This window comes from Solea solea, chromosome 1, assembly GCF_958295425.1.
Source record: "Solea solea chromosome 1, fSolSol10.1, whole genome shotgun sequence".
NCBI lineage: Eukaryota > Metazoa > Chordata > Actinopteri > Pleuronectiformes > Soleidae > Solea > Solea solea.
Window position 1 is genome coordinate 4,558,489 of NC_081134.1, and position 22,624 is coordinate 4,581,112.

The 22,624-nt window shown below is 40.2% G+C and overlaps 2 protein-coding genes across 7 annotated transcripts; one reads left to right on the forward strand and one right to left on the reverse strand.

Moving 5' to 3' along the window:
- The first annotated feature begins 338 nt into the window (after positions 1-338).
- miga1 (mitoguardin 1) lies at positions 339-10,556 on the forward strand. Its single transcript, XM_058645057.1, has 16 exons — positions 339-512; positions 2,664-2,826; positions 4,387-4,528; positions 4,634-4,752; positions 4,946-5,078; positions 5,215-5,363; positions 5,789-5,930; positions 6,070-6,170; positions 6,893-7,002; positions 7,455-7,527; positions 7,615-7,701; positions 7,790-7,888; positions 7,977-8,111; positions 8,216-8,269; positions 8,359-8,475; positions 9,000-10,556. The coding sequence occupies exons 2-16, from the start codon at positions 2,728-2,730 to the stop codon at positions 9,216-9,218; spliced, it is 1,779 nt and encodes a 592-aa protein (XP_058501040.1). The 5' UTR covers positions 339-512; positions 2,664-2,727; the 3' UTR covers positions 9,219-10,556.
- A 3,545-nt stretch (positions 10,557-14,101) lies between these two features.
- Positions 14,102-21,869, reverse strand: fubp1 (far upstream element (FUSE) binding protein 1). 6 transcript variants are annotated; one of them, XM_058628811.1, is made up of 20 exons: positions 21,710-21,869; positions 21,196-21,286; positions 20,030-20,065; positions 19,851-19,887; positions 19,715-19,761; positions 19,558-19,629; positions 19,408-19,465; positions 19,096-19,258; positions 18,894-18,992; positions 18,615-18,719; positions 18,420-18,522; positions 17,954-18,193; positions 17,664-17,824; positions 17,426-17,577; positions 17,230-17,306; positions 16,887-17,012; positions 16,499-16,573; positions 15,988-16,050; positions 14,721-14,890; positions 14,102-14,485 (listed from the first exon to the last, which is right to left on the reverse strand). In XM_058628811.1, the coding sequence occupies exons 1-20, from the start codon at positions 21,800-21,802 to the stop codon at positions 14,477-14,479; spliced, it is 1,977 nt and encodes a 658-aa protein (XP_058484794.1). In that variant the 5' UTR covers positions 21,803-21,869; the 3' UTR covers positions 14,102-14,476. The 6 variants fall into 6 exon arrangements, with proteins under 6 accessions (XP_058484794.1, XP_058484785.1, XP_058484813.1 ...); XM_058628802.1 differs by having other exon boundaries at positions 21,163-21,286; XM_058628830.1 differs by lacking the exon at positions 20,030-20,065.
- Between the last annotated feature and the right edge of the window lie 755 nt (positions 21,870-22,624).

Consider the following 22,624-nt stretch of genomic DNA (forward strand, 5'->3'; position numbering starts at 1 on the left):
TTATACAGTAAGTAATGTTTAGCAGTCTTACCTTTTTTATGCACATCTATGTGAATGATCAATAAGCAAAACATTTTAGTGGAGAGGATCTTTAACTAGGACTACATATTGCATTTCAAATGATTTTTCTTTTCTGCAAAGAACTGTTTTCTTCAAATGCTCTAGCACCGGAAACGAAATACAGTACATTCTCTGGTTCGAAGTTCTTGATCACATTAGACATTCTCATTTGCCTTTCATGTCTTAAATGTCTACAGCTCTTGCACATGTATGCATGCAAGGGGACCTTATTATATACATATTAATAAGTACTACAGGCTTGTGATACTCGGAATGTCTGTAAGGAGAAGCAAAAACTGCCCAATTGTGCAAAGGAGCGTGCTTTTATTTTGAAATTCAAGCTAGATGGACGCGTTCTCCTGTGAAGTCCTTCACTGAGCCTTCGCTGAGGTCAGCCGGTGAACCGGGTAAACTACGGAGCAACGCCGTGGAGGAAACTTTTAAACATACCGGTAATAATAACGACACTTCACTGTTGTCATATTCGATTTCAGCGCAGCCGCGCATGTCGATTAGTTTGTTTTTTAGGTTAAACTCAAGGCTACTGCTAGCCTTATGAGCTAAGTTAGCCATGAGCTTCTACATTTAAAGACCGCTTGTTTTTATGTGATTATTGTTATCACTAGTATTTATAAAACGTGTATTTTTTTATGGCAGACTGTTTCAGATGAGAGTGTTTCATTTATGCTGTGTTTTTCTCCTTGAAAACACCTCCTGAAGTTACTGAGTACCAGGGGCGGCCCTAGCCCGCGGGTGTCAGAGTGCACAAAGCCCCCCTGGAGCAGAGTGGAGCTCCAGCAGTGGCATTGTTGTTGCTGTTCTTTGAATCAGGGGAAGCTCATTTCAGGCCCAGTTATCTATACATACATTCTTCCATAAATTAACAACTAGAACAAGGAAACACCTATGCAAAACTGAAATGCTACAATAGTGTTTTTATATACAGTGCATATGTACAAATGAAAATGGTCTATATCACCAAGCAAATAACTAGCTATTTGTCTACATACTTCCCCGTGAAAATCCACTCAGGACTGGGGGAAAAAAAGGCTCTGCTGTTGTGTATGTTTCTGCAACACTGTCAGTCAAAAACTGGTTCAACCTTTCAGACAGTTCCTCCAATCATCATGCAGTAGCCCAGCGCCTATGCCCGCCCACTGTTCCATTGACTCCAAGAGAAGCTGAGCTTCCGTGGAAGTGACATTTTTATCGCATTTCACTGGCGAACTCACTTAAGTAAAAAAAAAACAATTCTTTGCCATCCTATAGAGTGGTTTTAATGCAGAGGCTGCTATGGGAATACAAAAATCACATAAGACAATCCGTCAATCAGTGATATAGTGATAGTGAGCATTCTAATCGTGTTCTCGCGAAAGTTTACACAGTACATATTTGACAACATGTTAGAGGAAACTGAGCTTCACTTGCTGTCTTAGAGCAATCGCCACTGAGCTCCAGGGAGGCAAGGGAGTGCTTGTCAGACTTCTGTCCACACAGGCTAAGGACTAAAATGCCGTTTGACTGAAAATTGTGTTTGGACTTGTTAAACTGAATGTGGACATTTAGAATTGTTGTCAGTTCAGTAAGAATCTGAATCAGCTTCACTGTTGTTTGGTGTTTTTGTTCACACACACACACACACACCTACCTTTTGATGTGTTGTCAGTGGTTAAATGTAGATTTCTAGTGTAAAATAAAGTGTAGAATAATCATTTTTTAAAAGATCCTATTCACATCAGTTTTGGTGTTGCTGTTGTTTAGCTTTGTGTGGTGTTTTTTCATCACATTACCTGTCCTACAAATTCCAATGCAAACTTCCACTTATTATATGATGCGTCATTCTTGTTGATAAAATGCAAATTAGAAAAAAAACTGAATATACTTAGTGTACAAGATATGGCTTCAAATGGGATGATGAGCCTGGGGGCCTTTTAAGGAGAAGCTTTGGGTTGGAGAAGAACGTAAGAAAAAGCCACGGTTTACTTGAGGAAGCCACATTGTATATCATGTCTGGTAATACTGATAAATAGTCCTATGATGTGTACGTGTTAATGTTAGTGAGGTATTTTATTTTTATTTTACGTTTTCATGTAATTAGTAATAATGAAGAGCTGAGGCTTCTGTCAAATTTGATTTAAAAGTATTTAAAGATAAAGTATGTAACATTTCTGCATTAAAATTGCTAAAAAAAACACTAATGTAAAACATTTTTGTTGTGTACTTTTATCAGCCAAAACATTTCCAACCTTCTTAAGATAGAAAGAAATTCTCTGCCAGCTCATAAACAAATAATTGATTGATTGAGAAAGCAATATTTGCAGCTCTACTCCAAAGATCTTAAAACTAGATATTTTCTTATTGTTTTTTGATTGAAAAAGAGAGACACCTAGTGGGAGTAATAACATACTGTCCATCCAACAATAAACAGAATGTTGATATTGGTCACCACTGTACTGAGGTTGGGGAAGCTTTGCTACTTGCTCGTGTATGTCAGAGGCTTTATGTAATAACGTCATTATATCCTCTCCTGAGTCTCCAAGGTTAAACCCTTGCGTGCCACTCACTCACTCACTCACTCACTCACTCACTGTCGACCTCTTCAGCTCCAGCAGAACAGAGACAACAATCATACAGTTGCCAAGAGATGGATAGACTTCAATTGCTACAATGACGCAGGAGACCCACGAGTGCACCAAGCTGTCCGTCAAGGCTGCTGTCCTGCACATGGTTAATCTCCCACTGTCCATCTACGGCTCCCTGTCGCAGGTGAGTTTGTGTTTCAATACACCTTTGTTTGTGTTTTTGTGAGTTCAGCAGACGTTTGGTAATGAGTTCATTTGCAGTGTCTTTAACCTCTCACTCCTGTGACTGTGGTGCTCATTTGCAGCTTCATGTTCATGCGGGTTAAAACTCTGTCACTAATATGTTCCAGTGTTACTAGTATTACAGATAAATATGCTTCTTTTCTCTTACCTGTTCTGTTACATCAGGTGTTTGTTTTTTATTAGAAATGTTTTTCCCTGGACCTGGAGGTCTGCTCTGATTAGATTTGGCACAGCTCCATTCATTCATAGTGTTCCCTCTAAGCCAATTATTAGATAAACCTGTGGCTGTATCTGTTTGGATGTTAACCATTTCTACCTGCCTGAGCAGAAGCATTAAACAACTTATGAGGTGATTAAGTCTCTTCTAAAACAGGATTTGATGAAACTACGTTGTTTCCATTTTAGGTAATGGCAGCTGGGGTGACTGGTGTTTGTCTTGAGTGATCTTCATGCTCTGTGTATGAGAACTAGTGGCTGAAGAGACTCCGTACGTGCAGAGTCTCATAGCAGATCCAATGTCATAAAGAATCTGGGGGGAGCAGTAGCATGTTTGCTGTGTGGTGATAGCACTGAAACCCTGCAGTCCTGTTTGTGTGTGTTCATGTATTACTCGTGTGACCTTGTCAGGACAAAATGACAAAATTAGGGTTTGTTCTAATGAAGCAAACCTCATTTCTGAGGAACTGCTCAAGTTTATTTGAATTGCAGTTATTTCAGACATTATCTGGTTATGGTTATGGTTAAGGTTCGGTTCAGTCAGTTTGTTTGTTTTTGATATTTATAGATTCATTTTGCATCATACATATGGTTACTGATCAAAACAAACACTTTTTTTAGGGAAAAAAACCGTTGTTATTACCATATCATGATAGACTTTTCTTCACTTGACTGGGCCCCTCCTCACCAGACATGAAGCTCACATTGCCCCCAGGTCATTTGAGTTGATACCCTGGCTTTATCCAAATCGGGTTTATTTACTTTTTAATTTAAATGGCTGTTATGTCATCACATCCACTGTATTTTGACTTGTGATTTTTAGATGATCTGAACAAGCAGCTGTTGTGTTTGGTCACCATAACTAAACCGAATGAACTAAAGTATAGAATTTTGAAGACCACCCCCATATTTCATGTTGGATACTGTATCACTGACCTGATAGCCACTGGTTTTCTGTTGTTAGACTGGAATAATCTGGTTTTAAACAAATCATTTCTCATCTGAATTAGCTCCTCCTACATTTTCTGATGGACTTGTTTTGTTTTTGCAGATGTGTGTGTGAATGCCAAAGTGTGTGGCTAATCTCACATTTTAATTTCTTTTGAAAAAAGTGTATGTTTTGTGTAATTTTTTCCATTTTACTAGTTAAGAGAGTCAACTATTATTATTTTTCCCCTTCCCGGACTAACTGAATTTAACAGAAACCAAAATGCTATTTGGGGCCCTTTTTTAGACACACATCAATTTATTTCAATTTGTCTTCTTCACTCGACCTGTTCTTTAGGTGGATGTCAGTCCAGGCACCAAGAAGCTGTTGGTTGCCACTGCGTTTAGTGCCATCTCCCTCTTCGTCCTTGCACGCCGCTTCCAGAGGAGGAAGGGTAGAAAGAAGCCTCAGTGGAAGCAAGCTGAACCTGTAGCCTCAGGTAAGAAGTCCTGCCACTGATATTTCTCTTTTTTACCCTCAATCTGTGATTATTTAAAACATATATTTTAATCATATTTCTACACTTTCGCTCATCTCTGTCCAGACAACACCAGTCAGAACATCTCCATCTCCCTCAACTCTAAGAATGACGACACCTCTGGTCTGGTCCTCACTTCAGGAGACTACAGGAATCTGTCTGGATCTCTGTTGAGCATGTCCTCGGTAGGACAAAGGACAAACTCACGTCCATTAAAAAGACTTTTTGCAAAGCCCATAAGCATAATGCAATGATGGACGGAGAAAATAATAAAAGAAAGACTGGCATGCTTCTAAGTTCCAAAAATTACATTACATGTCATTTTTTTTTGTTGATTTTTTCAAATCAACAAAAATGTTGATTTGTCACATTTTCCAGGTAAAAAGCGTGAACTCGTCAAGCAGCAGCACCTGTGCAAATGAATCCACATGCTGGGACAGAGAGGAGGACGCTGACATCTGCAGTGTGGTTGACCTACCAGTCACTACACCTGAAAACCTCTACCTAATGGGTAAAAACCCTTCATGATAACTGTTGATAAATAATGAATTCAAACAATCCACATTTTTAATTCCTTGGATTAATCCTAATTCTTTTTTGAGTGCATTGGGGTTACAATACTGAGTTGGAGTGTGTTGTGTTTGTAGGTATGGATTTGTTTGAAGAGGCTCTGCGGCGGTGGGAGGAAGCATTGACATTCAGGAGCAGGCAGGCTGGCGACGACGACGACGACAACGCAAGCTGTGCCTCCGTTAAAACAAGAGCTGGAGACGCCGTCGCTGAGCAGAACATGGAGGTAAACAAACCAGGAGTTATTGTAATTCATCATGTCCTATTTGGAGTTTGTGTATGTGAAGAGTCAGGTTGAGAGCAGCTGATGTCCTACAAGCACTGTACTACAGGTCACATATGTGAATAACCAGCATTGCTGGATTCCAACTCACCAACTCACTGGCTCTGAAACCTGCTGTGTTTTGGGTTAAAATAAAAAAGTTAATCCTGGGCACCAAAACAGACATTCAGTCTGATGCTTGGTGTCTGTTAATTGAGCTTAAATGTATTTTTAATTCATCTCTTGTGAATAGTCTGTAACTTAATCATCTTTAAGTGGGATGAAAAGATCTTAGTTTTACTAAGTTGACACAAAGGGCAATCTCCCAACCTTAGTAAAAAATAAAACCGAGTTACCTTTTTATAATTTTGCATTATTTTTGTGCTTAGGACGTGATCAGCGCAGAGTTCCTCCACCGGCTGAAGTCTCTTGTGCAGAGAGCCTATCACCTTCAAGTGGAGTTTGAGGGAGTGTTGGGAATGTCAGAGCCCACATCTCACAGCAGCAGCAGCAGCAGCAGCAGCAGCCAGGGTGAACCATTGTTTCAGTGTTGCATCATTTTTATTAGGATGTAGTTAAGTTTAAAAATGTTTTTAAGGGGATTTTATAACGTGATCAAATACAAAAATAAAAAAGGTACTGTCTTGACAATGATTCTTCTTCTTACCAGATAAAATGGCAGACATGTTGGCCAGAGAAGAGCTGGACGACGTCTGTCTGAGAGACAGTATCAGCATCGCCTCCACAGACTCATTTGTTTCTGCTGTAGAGGTAAGATAGGCATTAATGTACATTTTGGAAATCCCCATAATAATAATAAGTCATCTAATCAACTAGTAAAACTGCACTCAGTAAGTCGCCTGCCAGGTTTGAGGCGTGTCAAGTGAACCATTGGACAGTTACACAATTCTTTTCATCTCATTAAGTCACTGTGGGAACTTGAGCTGTGTCTCTGCTGCTCCTCTTGCACTTGACCCAGAAAGTCCAAAAATAAACCAGGTTCAAGATGCTGTTGAATATAAGTGAGCCACTCAGGGCCGAGAAAAGTTGTTTACCTATCAACAAGAACATGGCGAGAGGGCTCACAGCTGTAAAACTGGATCACTAGGTGCCATTTTGATATGAAGTTGTTACGAAGGGGCTGTTACGGCTCGTTCTGATGTCAAAATGGCTGTTAGCACAAAGGGTGCAGTAGGATTGAATAATGAATAATGATCAAATATGATTCATAACTGCTACAGGTAGGATTAAGAGACCAGTGTCTTAAACACAGGCTCAGTTGAAAGAAAAACTGTGAATTTAAAAAGCATTTGAGCCGACATGACTGTCGAATGGTTCGCTTGACAGGCTTCAAACGTGCAGGTACTAAGGACACCAGTGTGTTCAGTGTCGTTGTTTGGATAAGAATGATTTCTGTTGGAGAAACACTTGTAAGCTGCACTTAGTTTTGGGAATGTGTTGACTTTAGTGATCATTGATTGTGTGTGTGTCAGCTGACGGAGCATAGAGAGCTGAGGAGTGTCTCAGGCCTCGGTCACCACTTGTTCTATGAGGAGGCTCTACAGATGGCTCAGGACGGCAAGATCTCCTGCAGAGTGCTGCGGTGAATACACCAGTTAATATACAGCAGCTGTGTTTCCACCATGTGTAGTGGTTCGGTTTGGTACAGCACCAACAAGCCCCAACCGTTCCATTCTTTGGTACCCTTCCCTTGGTGTACCAGAGTAAAATGCTCCACCCACGATAGTCAGCTGGGTGGAGCGACAGAAAAACGTCACTCCCTTTCAACGCCCAAAGTCTATTCTAAAGCAAAGCTTAACGTCGTGTTGAGACAAATGGAAAGAAACGAGCTGCTGGATGTCCACACCCCGCCTACCAAGTAAAGGTAGTGTTCTCAGTCGAAACACAAGCCCGACCCGCGGTTTAACGTTCCAAACTGAACCGTACCATGGTGGAAACACAGCATATAATCCTCCTGAAACCTACAGTACTTCACAGAAGCTGGAAGGTTGTTCATTCCTGTGTCATGAACCTTTTTCTTCTTCTCATTGTCAGGACTGAGATGCTGGAGTGTCTCGGGCACATAGATTTCCTGGCTAAGTTGCACTGTGTGCGACAGGCATGTCAGGTACAGTCAGACCTGATAAATCCAGCATTATGACATGGTTTCCACTGAGGTCATAGGACTAATGCCAAAATACTGTTTTGCCTTTAGCTCATTTTGTGCGAGAGGGTGACCAGGATGTTTCTGGCCGACACAGGAAAGAAAATACTGTCTTCCATCATCGTTAAAGCACAGAAGGTGAGACTGAAGCTACAGTTGTGCCAATAAAAATAACCTGTCAGTGATGAGTTCTTCCACTTGTCGCTGATTTCTTTTTCTTCTCCAGAGCCCAAAGAGATTTGAAGAAGTATTTGAGGAGATGATTTGTTTCCTGGAGAACACAGAGCACTGGGAAAACACGGAGGTGGAGCTGGCCACAAGAGGAGTAAGAGTTACCCACCTATCATTCAACATGGTTAAACTTATGTCATGTCTCTTGAACTTGAGTAACTTGAGTCATAACTTGTCACCAGGTGAAGCACCTGAACTTCTACGATATCGTGCTGGACTTCATCTTGATGGATTCGTTTGAGGACCTGGAGAATCCACCTATCTCCATCCAGAACGTGATCCACAACCGCTGGCTCAACAGCTCCTTCAAGGAAACTGTGAGTAAATCCATGAAGTGAAGAGTCACACAGGTTCTGTGTTTGACACATTCCAGTCTGTGTGTTTAGATTTGAACTGAACCCGGTGTGTGTGCATTCCACAGGCAGTGGCTTCAAGCTGTTGGTCCGTGCTGAAACAGAAACGACAGCACATGAAGGTACAAGTCCCGGCCCCCATGTCATTTACAGAAATGTTACATAAATCATTACCACCATCTCATGCTCAGTGACCTCTGCTCTTCCTCAGGTGTCCGACGGCTTCATCGCTCACTTTTATACCGTGTGTGAGCAGATCAGTCCAGTTCTGGCCTGGGGTTTGCTTGGACCCAGGAGCTCGCTACAAGATCTCTGCTGCTTCTTCAAGGTCAGTCTCAGCACCCGGAATTAACGCAGGGGTCACATTATACTGTGTCCACCAGCCCCATACTCTATATATAGTCTTTATATATAGCATAGTAGTACCCTATGGAGGTTCCCTGGTGCCAAATTGTTTAACTAATGTACTGACAATACGGAGTATTAGGGCCAAGTGTAAAATAATATTTTGAGAAAGTAAAAAAAAAAAAAACAGCATGAATTCTGAGATTTTATTCTGAAAGTCAGAATTCAGATTATTATTATATTAGGATGTTCAGTTTTATTTCTTTTATTTTAGGATGCTCAGTTTCTGCCAGTTAATCCTCCTTAATGTTACACAGTCCATGTCCACTGTCAGAAAGTATTGTTTATGTATGTTGTGTTCATGTTTATAATTATCACTTAACCTTTTATTTATGTTAATTTTATTCAATTGCTTTTATGTTAATTTAAGGATGAGATGAAACAAGTCTAATAATTGGCCACTTTCATGAGTCGTGCATTTACACATGAATTGTTTGGTTCCATCAGGACCAGGTGCTCAGCTTCCTGAAGGCCATTTTCGACCTGGACAAAGTGCGTTACTCCTCAGTGGAGAGTCTGGCCGAGGACATGCTCCACCTGCTGCACCGCCGCTCTGAACTGCTGCTCGCCTACCTGGAGACAGACTCGGTGCGGCACCTCAGCGGCTGCAGCTCCACACAGGTGCAGCTGGTGTCCAACACTCTGCTGCAGGCGGGAGTTCAGTGAGAGACGAGGGAAAGAATCTCCAAACACTACACACGTCAGCATTTTCTTCACATTGGACCAAAGACACTTGAAACTTTCTACCTGACCTAGAGGTTCAGAGCCAAAAGTTGTTGATTTTTCACCTATTTAGTCCATAACTCTGGTTCAACTACAATCCTCACATCTTGACTAAATGATACACAGTGAGGTCTGCACTTTAAGTCATGTGCTCTCATAGCTCAGTATCTGAGGATCCAGCTGTCTGCCTTCACCCAAGAACATCAGCCTTTTCACTGCACTATGCTCGTGAAAACATGTCACAGCAATATTTAAATGTACGCCAGACGTTGACTCTTTTTTGCAGATAGATAACATGTACTGTAAATCGAGGCATTTATTGCTATTAAGAGGATTTAATGTGAAGAAAATCAAATAAGTATTTTACCATATTTATTTTATCATACACATAGATGCAATGCAGGGTTTATTTTTTTAGATGTTCTCTCTGTAAGAGTCTATCATCAGGTTCAAACAATTTAGATTTATTAGATGTATTTCCACATCCGATTAGCAATGCAAAACTATGAAATGTATGTTATGTGTATTTTTGTTTGAGCACGATGCCCAGGGAATTTACACTTAACTAAAGGTACTCTGTTGTTAAAGGAGTTAGTTCAGAAAAGGCTTTGCTCTTATTACATGTAAGGCATTTTCAGACGTGCACCGCCAAATTACATGTATTTAGAAATAGGATGTGTGTGTGACTTGAGCAGCTCAGTACTGAAAATACACAGCGAGTGAGTGGATGTGTCGTTTATGATTTAGGTGAGAAAGGGTAACATCAGAGATTTGAAAACAGCTACACGATAATTTTTACTCAGAAGGGAATTTGATCTTTTAACTGTTTGTGCAATACTTGATCACGGTACAATAATCCCATCAGATCGAGGAAATAAAAGATTAAAACTGTTCTATAATCCTTCAGCTGTTAAACATCACATGCTCTCAATTTGTCTTTTTCATAAACTAAGCAAAAACACAAGAAGCCTTACTGATACTGCACGTTTTATTTAGCCTGGTCCTCACTGATCTATTTTCTTTTTTTTCCTGTGACTTGTGTATTATTCTGCTCTGTTGTTCAATCACTGCCATGTACAGAACATGCACAACATGAAGCTTTGAACAGTGCAGTTACTGAATGTGAGCATGGACATTTGATGGTCAGTCATTGTAGGACTGACACATCAGCTGTCACGAATTCTCTCTAAAGTTGGTCTTAAAACAATACTGGCACTCTTAAATGTACATGTGGACACATGGTAACTGTTTTTCTTCTGCAAATAAATGGATACAAATTGACGGAATGAAATATTTGGTTCTTTCCTCCCGTGTTCTTTAACTAGGAAATCTAAACTGGTTATTCTTAATTGAGCCGAAAAGTTGGATTTAATCTGCAACCTGCCTTGATTTCACAGGTTTGTTTCCTCCATGAATATTCCCTGGTTTAGAAAAAACCCTTTTGATTAGTAGCTTTGGGTAGCTGTTGTCATTACACAATCCAAATTATTGAGTAAATAGTCGGGAAGCAATTTGGAACAAGTTTTTTCAGGTAGATCTGAAAAACACTGCAATTCTGCATCTTTCCTGTGTGAACCTGCTTTTAATCAAAACTAAAGACTTTTTAGAATGTAATAATATTTAATTCCGTGTGTAATCACATGGCCAAAATTCTCCAAAAGCCTTTTTGGAGAATTTCACCAGTCATCACTTTAACATTTACCCACAGAATGAAGCAACTCCTAATGATTTAGTGCAAGTGTGACAGAAGGTGCTTCACTCATTTAAAATTGACTTGTATTTTACTGCTGCAACAGCCAGATGCTGAGTTGATTTATAATTTACCAGAAGTCCACTATTCTTAATATAGAACTTGCTAAATTGACAGACTTCAGTGAGTGCAGGTGCAAGGTTTTTCCACATTAACAAAATTGAATAACTTAAATCCCATTTTGAGATACTTGTTCAAATCTATAAAATCTTAGATTTGATCATTTAAGAATTAGAATTTAATGCAACATCCAAAAGACCTTACGCAACTGTAGCTCATTTAGTTTTATGAATAATTGGAATCATGGAATTGAGATTATAGCAGACTTGTGAAACTAAGCCGTTTTACATTCATCAGTGAACCAAAGTCACTAGTCAAGTTTACTTTTTACAACTTTATTGATGAACATGGCAACTTAAGTCAGAACAAACCAATACATTTTGATCATATTCACAGCATGTGAAACCTTTACCCCCAAGGCATGCTCCTTAATTCTTCTACACCCACTCAAACTGTGATAAAACACTGAGCATCTCACATGTACAGAGTGAACAGCCTCAAAAAAACAAAACACTGTGACCTTTTAGCTAAAGATAAGTTATTTTATCCCCCTGAAATTCTGCCAATTAAAAACAAAGCATTTGTTACTCAAGGTTAATCACTTCCTGTCCTCATCCAACTTTTCCTCACCCACATATCACTAAGTTATTGATAAAAGCGTTCAACAGAAACTATCAGACAATTGTTAAAAAAAAAAATCACTATGGTAAGGTTTCATAAACAGTCAATCCATGTATCTGACCAATCACAGAATCTGTATTTAAGTGCGTTGCTGTTTTGGTTTTTGTTTTTACCTTATCACTGGAGCTCTTGATCGGTCTACATTCAGCAGAGGCATTGACACAAAGGATTCCTCCTTTTGGAAGGGGAGGGGACAAACTACGACAGGGCCTGACTACGACCTAAGCTTGCAGCATCCTCCAACACTGTGAGCGAGAAGTGAAGGCAGCAGCGTTTCAATAAGTCAGGTTTGCACTGCACTCAGAGGGCAGATTCACACGATATTAGGCGTTTTCTACAAAATACATTTAAAGAAAAATATCATGTATTTCACTGCTGCTGATTCGACCTAACAGTTGAGCACATTGCTAACGTCCAGCAACAGGTTTGCGTTGCATGCAGTTTGTTATACCAGTGTCAAAAGGTCATCTAAAAAGCATTGTACAGTCACCATCAGACTTACCCAAATGCAAACAAAGCTAGTTATCATTTTCAAAGCACATATGACAATGACATTTCCTCAGAGAATCAACATAAGTGTTTCTGGGTTAAGTCACTTTGTATGAGACAAAATCAAACTTCATGTATCAAGTCAAAAAAAACTCACATCATGCAAGTTCACTCGTGAAGGCAGATAATCTTAAAAAGGGCTGCTCATATTTAAAATATATTGGACATTTCTTGTACGACTGAAGCATAAATGCATCGAGGCAAAGTGACGACACAGGTAAGCATTTGTTTGCATGTATTATTGGTCAATGTCATAGGACAAAAACACTGGTTTCCTTAGGTTTCGCTTACCTGTGTTATTGCAGCAGAACCTAAGGTGCAAGGTCTGGGACGACACTGCAAAGATCAGATATTGCACTGTTTGCCATCAGTCAACAATGCAGTCAAAGATTATTTTGACCTTTGAAAATCAACAGCCTTTCAACAGTGCTCATTTCTTTTAGAAATAGATCAGTACTCAACTACTCAAACAATTCCACTGCTAACATTCCACATGCTCGAGTAAGACATGGAAGAGAAATCAGAGCAGAAACCTAAACATGCTACACTGCAGTTATGCTGTAGGACTTTTAAGCAAAGTGTTGCAATAAATGACATTTAAATGGAACAGAACTAAGTCAATAGCACTTGTCAGATCACATATTCCGAATAGACATCCTTTGACAGTTCCTACCAACACTGTTAGAGTGCTGACATTCAAAACCCTCACTTCAGAAACCCAACTGGCACTGAATAACTACCTACACATAAACTAGCAAAGTCTACAGGGAATCAACATACTGTTAAGATTCAGTTAACGTGTCACACAAGGGAAGTCTCAGAAAACATGTGGTACAACAATCAACATCTCAAATTCTAAAGCCTCTCCTCAGAACATTTGATACTTACCCAAAAGAGACATGGAAAAATGGCAATAATGGACAAAAATACTACATCTTTTGCAGTGTATGAAGCATCAAAAAAGGCGTTTTATCTCTCAAAGTCAATCACAGGTTTGTACTTACAGTAATGGAGGGCTCAACTGATGGACGAAGACTGCTTAGCCACCACCGGCCCTACAACATCTACGTTCTTATATTGGATAAAGACTAACAGAATGGGCACAGCAAAAACATACGTTTTTTGCAATGTTTTTATATTAAAAAAACATTCTTTAAAAAAACAAAGTCATACATGTGAGTTAGTTCACAACCGTAAACGGGCAAGACAATCTTTTTCAATGCATTTTCGATACAGAGGCAATTTTACCAGACTGTCTTGGGAAAAAGAACAGCACAAAAATATATATATGTATATAACACTAAAAAATATGCAACATTTTCTTGCAACCTGTTTCTGAGGAACATGTTGAGGGAAAAACACTTGCTTACCGATTTTCTAAACTTGCCTGTGGAGGAGGAAGTGTCTATCAAGGCAAAATACAGTGCATACTACCTCAACAATGTCAGCAAACCAGGCAAAAATGTTTTTTAAAAAATGATCAAGAGTGCCACAGCAACGCAGTTAATGAATGATTTACGATACACAGATACCAGGCAGTTTTCTAATGACCAAGAGGAAGTGTAAAAAAATGTCTAACAGGATGTTTGCCGCGCGCATATTGTATCTAAGAGCCTTATAAACAGTTGGAGAGAGACAGGACAGCACAACTTCAAGTCAACAATTTAACAATTATACCCACTGAGCCTGTATGGCAACCCCTCCCCACTCTGCAAATACACCAAAAACATACAGGAACTCATCTTTTAAATCCTCTGGTTTCAATCCACCCCAACTTACCAACACAGGAGGTTTCAGTTTGTTTTATTGCAAAAACACAACAGGCAACAGCATTTTAAAACTGAGATGATTTACATGGTAATGTCAACAGTTTAATAAACATGAGTTCTAACCACATTTTATGTAGATACAGGGCTGGAATGACCATATGCATAATTACCTTACTAAAAACAAAGCATTTACAAGAAAAACACAAAAAAAAAACAAAAAAGAAAAAATAATTGAGAAAGAGAGAGGACGTGTTCGCTGGGAAATCTGCCATCTGTGTGAAACACTTTCAAACCAAGGAAATTTAAGATCTTCATCAAGGCGTCTGCATCCAAACATTTAACAAAGGATTTTGTTTTCGACAATGTAGCATTTACTTTATGTCCACTTCACATTACTGGCCCTGTGCAGAAGAAATACATAGAAGATACATTGCATGTTAACAGCAGAAACAGTGGACTCAGCTTCCCAAATTAAAAAGCTAAAAATGCTGTGTAGGGAGGAAGTGGTTTTAGTTAGATTTGTGTAACTGCTGCAGCCACTGGAACCCTGTAAAAACCTGAGGAAGGAAGGGGGTTACGGCAAAACTCTATCTAGTACACGTGAATGTGGAGGGCAGATTCTTATAAGGGGTGTACCTGAGGAGCTTGTGGTGCTGCACCCATCGACTGAGGGTTGCCTGTGCCATAGTAAGCAGCCTGTTGCCGGTAGTACTCTGCCCAGGCAGCGCTGTAGTCTGGCTGGCCTCCGGGCTGAGAGGCAGCCGCTGCTGCTGCGGCTGCGGGGGCCGCCTGAGTGGCTGCTTGACCTGTGAAAAACAAGATTGAAGTGTTCAAGAAGCTTGTGGAACACAATACAAACATTAGAAATGGCACTTTCCAATATCACTGCCATTTTAAAGACAAAGCCAACGCATTAACCACCTATTAAGAATTTCAAAAACCTAGCAAATATACTGCTCCCATTAAGAATTATCCCACATTTTTGTAGTCTGTGCTAGCTGAGGAAAAAATTCCAAGTATCAAATCTGCTCATTTCAAATCACAGTTGACAGTCAACTGAATTAAATTGGAATGTTTTCTAGCAGAAAGTATTTATTGCAGCAAGTCACATGATAAGCAGACATGAAATCTGCTTCACCTGCTCAAACGTTTTTCAATTCCAGTAAAGAATTTAAATCACGCAAAACCCAATCAGCATTAGTTCAGGGCGGAAATGATGGAAGGACATTCATTTCTAATGAGCTGAATAGTATGCGGGTTAAACAATGACGAAAATAATGGCATAAAGTATGAAGTTGCATGTCGGAAGGGGAACGAACCAACCACTGACATCTTTGTGTGGCAGGTCAGAAACCTTCTGCCTTATTCTTTGGTGGCTGAGAGAGCAGCAACTCAACTGCAGAGAGCTGCTGGTGGATAACAGCCACCCTTCAACAATAACATTCATTTCCAAGGTAAACGTCAACCTACTCATCAGTTTGGTCGAATGAATATTGGCTAGCTTGGCTAGTAAACACCAATGGCTTCATTGCCTCAAATAACATTTGAGGTTGAGCCCATCGTTGTGAGATTAGGATTTTTGCAGGTGCAAGAATTGGTTGTAATCTAATATCTTAATGCTTATCAAGTGAACATCACCAAAGCTTATTTAAATTTTGCAACGATATACAATGAGCAAAAAGTTTTTTTAATCTTTGACCAGCCTTGTGTCCATACACTACAAATATCTGCAACAATGGTTTTAACAGTGCAAATAGTGTTTTATTTTCAATGCATAAACTATGCCACCTTCACTACATCAACCATTAAGGAGTAGTCAACTCAACTTTGAAATTCAGCCGTTAGGATGTAGAGTAAATTGCCAATTCCAGCATAAAGTCTGATGTCAGACAGGAGTACCCACCTTGTTTCTTGTAATACTCCTCCCAGGCTTTCGTGTAGTCCTGAGGTTGCTGACTCTGTTGACCTGTAAAGAGAAGCAGAACTCTGTCAACATATGTCATCATGAAATTAGTTGAATTCACATTAATCCTGCATTTATATATACACGTGAACCACATATCAAACATTTAGCATCACTGAAGTCTACACATTCAGTAGCAGTAATACATTCACAACATATTACAATACACATCAATGTAGACAAAGGCCCTAAGATGGTCTAGAAAAAAAAGCTGCTCTACACTCATAATAAAGATTTCTGTGTTGACAGCCGAGTCCTGTAAAATAGACAAGTTTTTGCAGTCTAAACAGCACAGGCGTCACAGGTCAAACCAAGTGGAGGCACTCAAAAACCCTCCACAGCAGGCCAGCTATACTAACAAACACCCAGGCCTGAAGAAGCTGACTGAAGCCCAGTGGCTGTTTAGACTGCCTGGTGTCATTAAGTGTACACTCAAACTACGATCATATACCCATTTTCTTGTAATATTCCTCCCAGGCCTTGGTGTAATCTGCCTGTCCACTCTGACCTGCAGCCTGTGGGTCACCTGTTAAAAAAACACGGTACTTAGTCAGTCATTCTCAGCAGTCTGTACTCCACCTGCCTGGGTCGGACTGTCAGCCTATGGATAGTGGAGGAAACTATCCTGTCCATGGGGTCATTAAAAAAAAGAAAGAAAAAAAAAAAGGTGCTCTGCAAAAGCAAAGTCACTTAAAGCTGAAACCAACTTTGCCTCCCGATAGTGACACTACTAAAGTAAAGCTACAGTTAAGTTAACTACACTGCTCTACACTCGACTAAAGGTTTCTGCTTCTCCTGGAAGCACTTACACCTGGAAAGTTGGGAAACAACTCAGTTACCTTGACCGTTGGTTTGAGTAGTGCCTGGGGCACCGCTGGTTGGAGTCATAGGGGCCTGCGGCTGTTGGCCGTACTGAGCATAGTACGCTGCCCATGCTGCTGCATTGGCATCGGCGGCTGCTTTATCTGGACACAAACAATCATGGTTACCAAACAGAAGACCAACCATGAATGTTTCAATTGTCCTGTAAACTATTTATCATCAGGGTCTAGAGCAGAACTTGAATGTAACAGCTAGGGCTGGGTATCAAACAACACTTTGTGCAGAAAACGGGGTATCCCTGTACCCAGAGAAACTAAACTATGAAATAAACCATTAAAACAACTACTAGCAGGCACTCACTTGGATCAGGTTGTCCCTGTGGCCAATGTGGGTAGCCATTGCCCCATCCCTGAGGCTGATATGGTGCAGGAGGGCCACTAATGAAAGGAAATAAAGAAGAAACATCAACTTTCCACATTCTTTACCCATGTCTCAACAATCATCACACAGAAATGTACATAGGAACGGAAACAAAACAGGAGTCAACTCTACATACTGAGGCCCTGGAGGTCCCTGATTGTATGGTCCAGGGTTGTACGGTCCCATGGGAGCTCCAGGGGGTCCAGGGGGCCCAGGGGGACCATGCGGGCCTGGGCCTCCATGAGGACCAGGAGGACCATGAGGGCCACCCATTGGAGTAACAGGTCCCTAAAAACATAGGAAAGAATTCGTAAACAATATTATACAAATTAAATTTCTCTCCAGGGACTTGTGGTCAATCATTCAATTCTTACCCCAATTTTCTCCTCCACGAGCTGCCGGGCGTAGTCGATCTGCTGAGGAGAGCCTCTGACTGTGAACATTTTGATGTTGGGATCAGCGTTGGGTGGGGGATTCCTCTGTAGCTCAATCCTGGCTCCAGACTGCTGGCTGATGCCTTTGATTGTCTCACCACCTGAAAAGACAACAATTACATGAATTCACAGCAGCCAAATTCATCCAACTCCTCCAAATGAGTTACTTTTATCCCAAAGCAAATTTTGTTACAAGTTGGTAAAAAATTAAATGTTGAAGGGCCACATACCTTTTCCAATGATGAGGCCTGTCTTCATAGTTGGTACGGTGAAGGTAAACTCCTGTAGGCCACCAGGGGGGCCCATGTTCCAGTTACCCTGCCCACGACCGCGTCCTCTGCCTCCACCATGTCCTGGAGGTCCTCCGGCCTGGACACTCCTCAGCAGGTCAGATATAATCTCTGCTGCGTGCTGAGACTGGTCGGGAGGACCCATGATCTGTGCTATCCTGTCTGGTGCACTGCCGTCATCTATATGACAAAATAAGATGTTTTAGAGACTAATGAGACAAGATTTGAAGAGTTGGGACTGCTGTTGAGTATGACTGTCTCCCCAAACAATACTATAAATTGTGTGTTTTAGGTCTCAGATTTTAGGATTAGGTTTTTACATCAGCTTTTCAGCGTGGTGCATGAATTCTCATCATAGACCAGACTCTCGGACTGCTTGTGACCAAGTTGCCTATAATGAACCCACCTGGTTTGAACTGAATCCTGACGCCTGTGTCGTTCTGTATTTTCTTAATCATCTCTCCATTTCTGCCAATGACGATTCCTACTGCAAACCGGGGAACAGGGACCTAAAAGATGGGTACAAAAAATGGTTTTGTTTAAAACCTCTCAAAGACTTCTCAAAAACAACTTTGTTAGTTGAATTATTACAAATACTCACATCTAAACTATCTCCTCCTCCCCCCCCAATCCTTGAACCATACTCGCCCCTCTGCTCTCTGAAGCCCTGATCTCTGATTAGCTCCATCACCATATCTTTGGCTTGCTGCAGAGAAAACATATTGGATGTTATAGATAAATCATATAACATGATTGGAACAGTCAAGAAAAGATAAAAGCAGATTAAGATTGTATCCAAATAAATTAATACCAAAAACCTTTTTCATATTACATACCAGTTACAGTAATACAAATCTAACCGTCATAATGAATGACCCACCTGAACTTTAAAAGGCTCTCCTGAAATACGAAGTGGTTTGTCTGCGCCCGTGTTCTGGGGCCCATCTTGGATCATGACCATCTTCACTCCAGCTCTTTCCTGTGCAAAGAGAGAGAAAATACATTACATTTGCATGAATGTGCAACATTTGTCTGTGCTTGAATGACAGTTGTACTTGACCAACCTGACTTCCACCACTCACCTGTAAGCTTTTGATGGTTTCTCCTCCCTTTCCAATAACAAGTCCAGCTTTGGAGGCTGGGACCATTATCTCCTGCACAGTCATTCCTGGACCATCGTTGTGATGGAATGCTGGTGCTGGACGCCCCTTCTCAACAATCTCTGTTAATAGCCTCTTTGCACCCCTGATAAAACATTATGATATGTTTGCAACTCTTGATAGAAAAGCTAATTGAGTTATGATAAACATTTATGAGGCATTACATGCCATTCACATGTGTCCAAGATTTGCTCTTTTTTTCCCTCCTTTTTTTTGGTATTAATGGTTACTTACAGGATTGATTCTGGTGATCCTGTTAATGTCACCGACCTGTCTGGCATTCCTCCACTGTCTAAAGCACAAAAGAGATGCGTTAAAAAAATCATAAGGATTATATTCAATATATATGCGCGCATCCGATATGAGAAGCATATATAAACCTACCAGGAGCAATCTGTATTTTACACCCAGACTCCTGCTGCAGACGTGATATTTGCTCACCTCCTCTTCCAATAACTATTAAAGAGAAAATGAGTTTAGTGATGAATAATACTCAATGACAACAAATAAATTACACGTCAGTCATTTATGAGAAACTTACTGAATCCAACCATTCCATCTGGAACTTTGAAATCCTCTGATGCTGACCTAAGAATGAAAAGACATTCATTGTTGAGAGTTATTCATATGTGGGGAAGTGGGGAAAGCAAACATTTAAATAATATTCAGTTACTCACCGTGGAGGTCCACCCATTCCTCCCATTGCTGAAAAGGCTGGGAAGAATAAACAGAAATACATTAGAAAGAAAACATGAACCAAATGTCCAATTAATGCGAACCACTGTAGGTAAAGAAGTGTAAAGAATTACAGACACGGATTGAACCATTACTACAACTATGTAATTGTGTCTCTTACCATCATTTGTAGCCACCTTCTTCGTCTCCGGTTGGTCTGTGACAACACAATGACCGGAATTAGCATGTCATTATAATCTAAGATTACTACCAAAGTCTGAAAATGACTTGGAAGCAGTGCATGAAATTCTAATTGCAAGGTGTGTTGAAAATACTCAACAAAAACTTGCATCACCAGAAATGTATTGGGCGAACCTACACCTATTCAGGCCGATACAACAGCTCCAGTGTTTCCAACTAAATACAATAACGAAATAAATACGTTTTTCACTTTTTTTTCCAAATTAGCTCAACGTTGTGGTGTTAGGCTGCACTACAGGATTCATTACCGCATTACTCCAGCACAGTGCATCAAACTAATAGAGTAAAGAAAGCAAACTCACTACCGCTCAAATATTTAAGGATTATACAATTCCACAAGTATCAGTGAACCTGAGGCCTGGTGCAGAGTATGCTTTACGGGTTATCTGTAGGAATAAACCTGTAAAGCTAATCGAAAGAGTCTTTTAAGCAGTTGGCAAATCCAGTTTAACCTGCAGAAGTATCTTGTATGCTTATGCAACATCTTGTGCAGCCACAGAGGAAATGAATGTGCATCCACATGGAGGAGCTTAAGGATGTTAAAAATAACAATTTGTATTATCACAATGGACAGTGGTGCCCACCCCCACCCCCATAGAAACCCAGAGAAAACCCATGTGTTAGTACAACCTAGGTGTACCTCGGAAGGCTGAAAGCAATGTTCATGCGAGCCTGAGATGTATATATTAATTGATTATCTGGAAAAGTAAAACTAAAATAAACTTAACCCATTTTTACAGTCTAAAACATCCCCTAACATTTTCAACAAGTTCTAAAGCTCATTATAAAACAAGTTTCGCCACCAGGCACTGATAGCTGAGGACAGTGAAATCATCCGTTAAACATAGCACGCCATATATCATGAACAACAGCAACAATATAAAATCTTGTCAACATGTGGTTAGTAGTTATCTTAAAAATCCACAATTATGCTAAGACAATGTTATGGTAGATTACGAACAAAAAAACAAGATTAAAATGTAGTAGATGCTAATAACAAACAGGCAAGCACTAATTCATAAGACTTGCATTGAATCGATTTAAGCCACTGACCGATATTCAGGTTAGGCATGGGAAAATACCCACCAGCGTCCTCCAGGGGCCTTTTCTGGCCTCCATAACCAAACTCGTTTGTTGGAGGTGCCGCAACGCCATCGCCGCCAATCTTCGCCGCGATCTGAAACAGAATAAAACGGCAACGATCAGTTTAATTTGTCACTTTAATGCACCGATTTTCCCTCTATATAAAGTGGCGAGTGGACACGCTGTATGCGGCCTTCTTTTCCATCCGTATGTCGCGACCAACAAAGGGAATGCTGTATCCCATCCTTTACTAAAAGTGTGAGATGTTATTATTTCCATTAAACGTGCTATCTCGATATTTTAGTTACATTTACCATTGCCTGGTGTGTCCACACGATAAAACACAGGTTTCGTTCTCACAGAGTCTTTGCAGCGTGGCGTGATATTACTCGTCGACTTAGCCTAAGCTAAGCTAGCCACAACCCCGTATGTGACGACAGAAAAACACAAAAAAGCCACCCGTTGTAGCCGACTTCGAACGTATTCGTGTCCTAAATGGTGTAATGTGCCTTCTTACCTGTCGCGCTCGCTGCAGAGCGTCTTTAAAAGCGTCGTTCATGCCACCTCCGGCGTTAGAGGACGGCGGGGCCACGTTACTGTAGTCAGCCATATCTTCTTCTCCTGTTCGACGCGACAAGATGGCGGGTTTTGATTCACGGTATGTGGCGGAAACCTCGTAGATTCAGGTTTCAAATCTCGCGATAAAGTATAACAAAAGGTGGCGACCTTATTCTAAAACACGACTGAAACGAACTTATTTTTACGTAAAGCGTGCTTTTAAGATTAAAGTACTTATTGGAGATAAAAGCAGCCTTTATTACAATTCGTCATTTTAATTCTTCTTCTATTTCGCGAGTCATCTTCCGCCCAAAGTAACTTGATCGGGGGTCTCATTTTGTCTTTAAAACCTTTTTTTTTTTTTTTTACTTTTTATTTAAATATTTATCTAATTAGCAAATACGGCAATTTCATCAGTACAACCAGTGACATATAAAAAGACAATCAAAAAACAACATAAATTAATGAATAAATAGGCACACAAACAAAATTATAATTATAATAAAGACATCTGTCCACAATAATCTGCACCTTCACATCATAGCAGTACTAAAATCATAAGAATATACATTATCTGTCACAGGGGGGGGGGGGGAACACTCAATCCAATTTATCGTTAATCCAACCATCGACATCAAAATTACTATTCTCAAGGAAGTTATAAAAAAATATTCCATATTTTTCTTAATTTGTCAAGCCTGTTCTCGGCTGTGTAGCTTATCCTTTTTATCCACATTTCCACTTTTGTCTCATACTTGCAGTATTATGGTTCCAAGAACAAAAAGGAGAGAGTAATGTTCTAAAATCTCACATTTAAAGATTCTTCAAAAAAAAATCTTTTATTTAGAGCAAATTGGTGTAGAAATATGAAAAA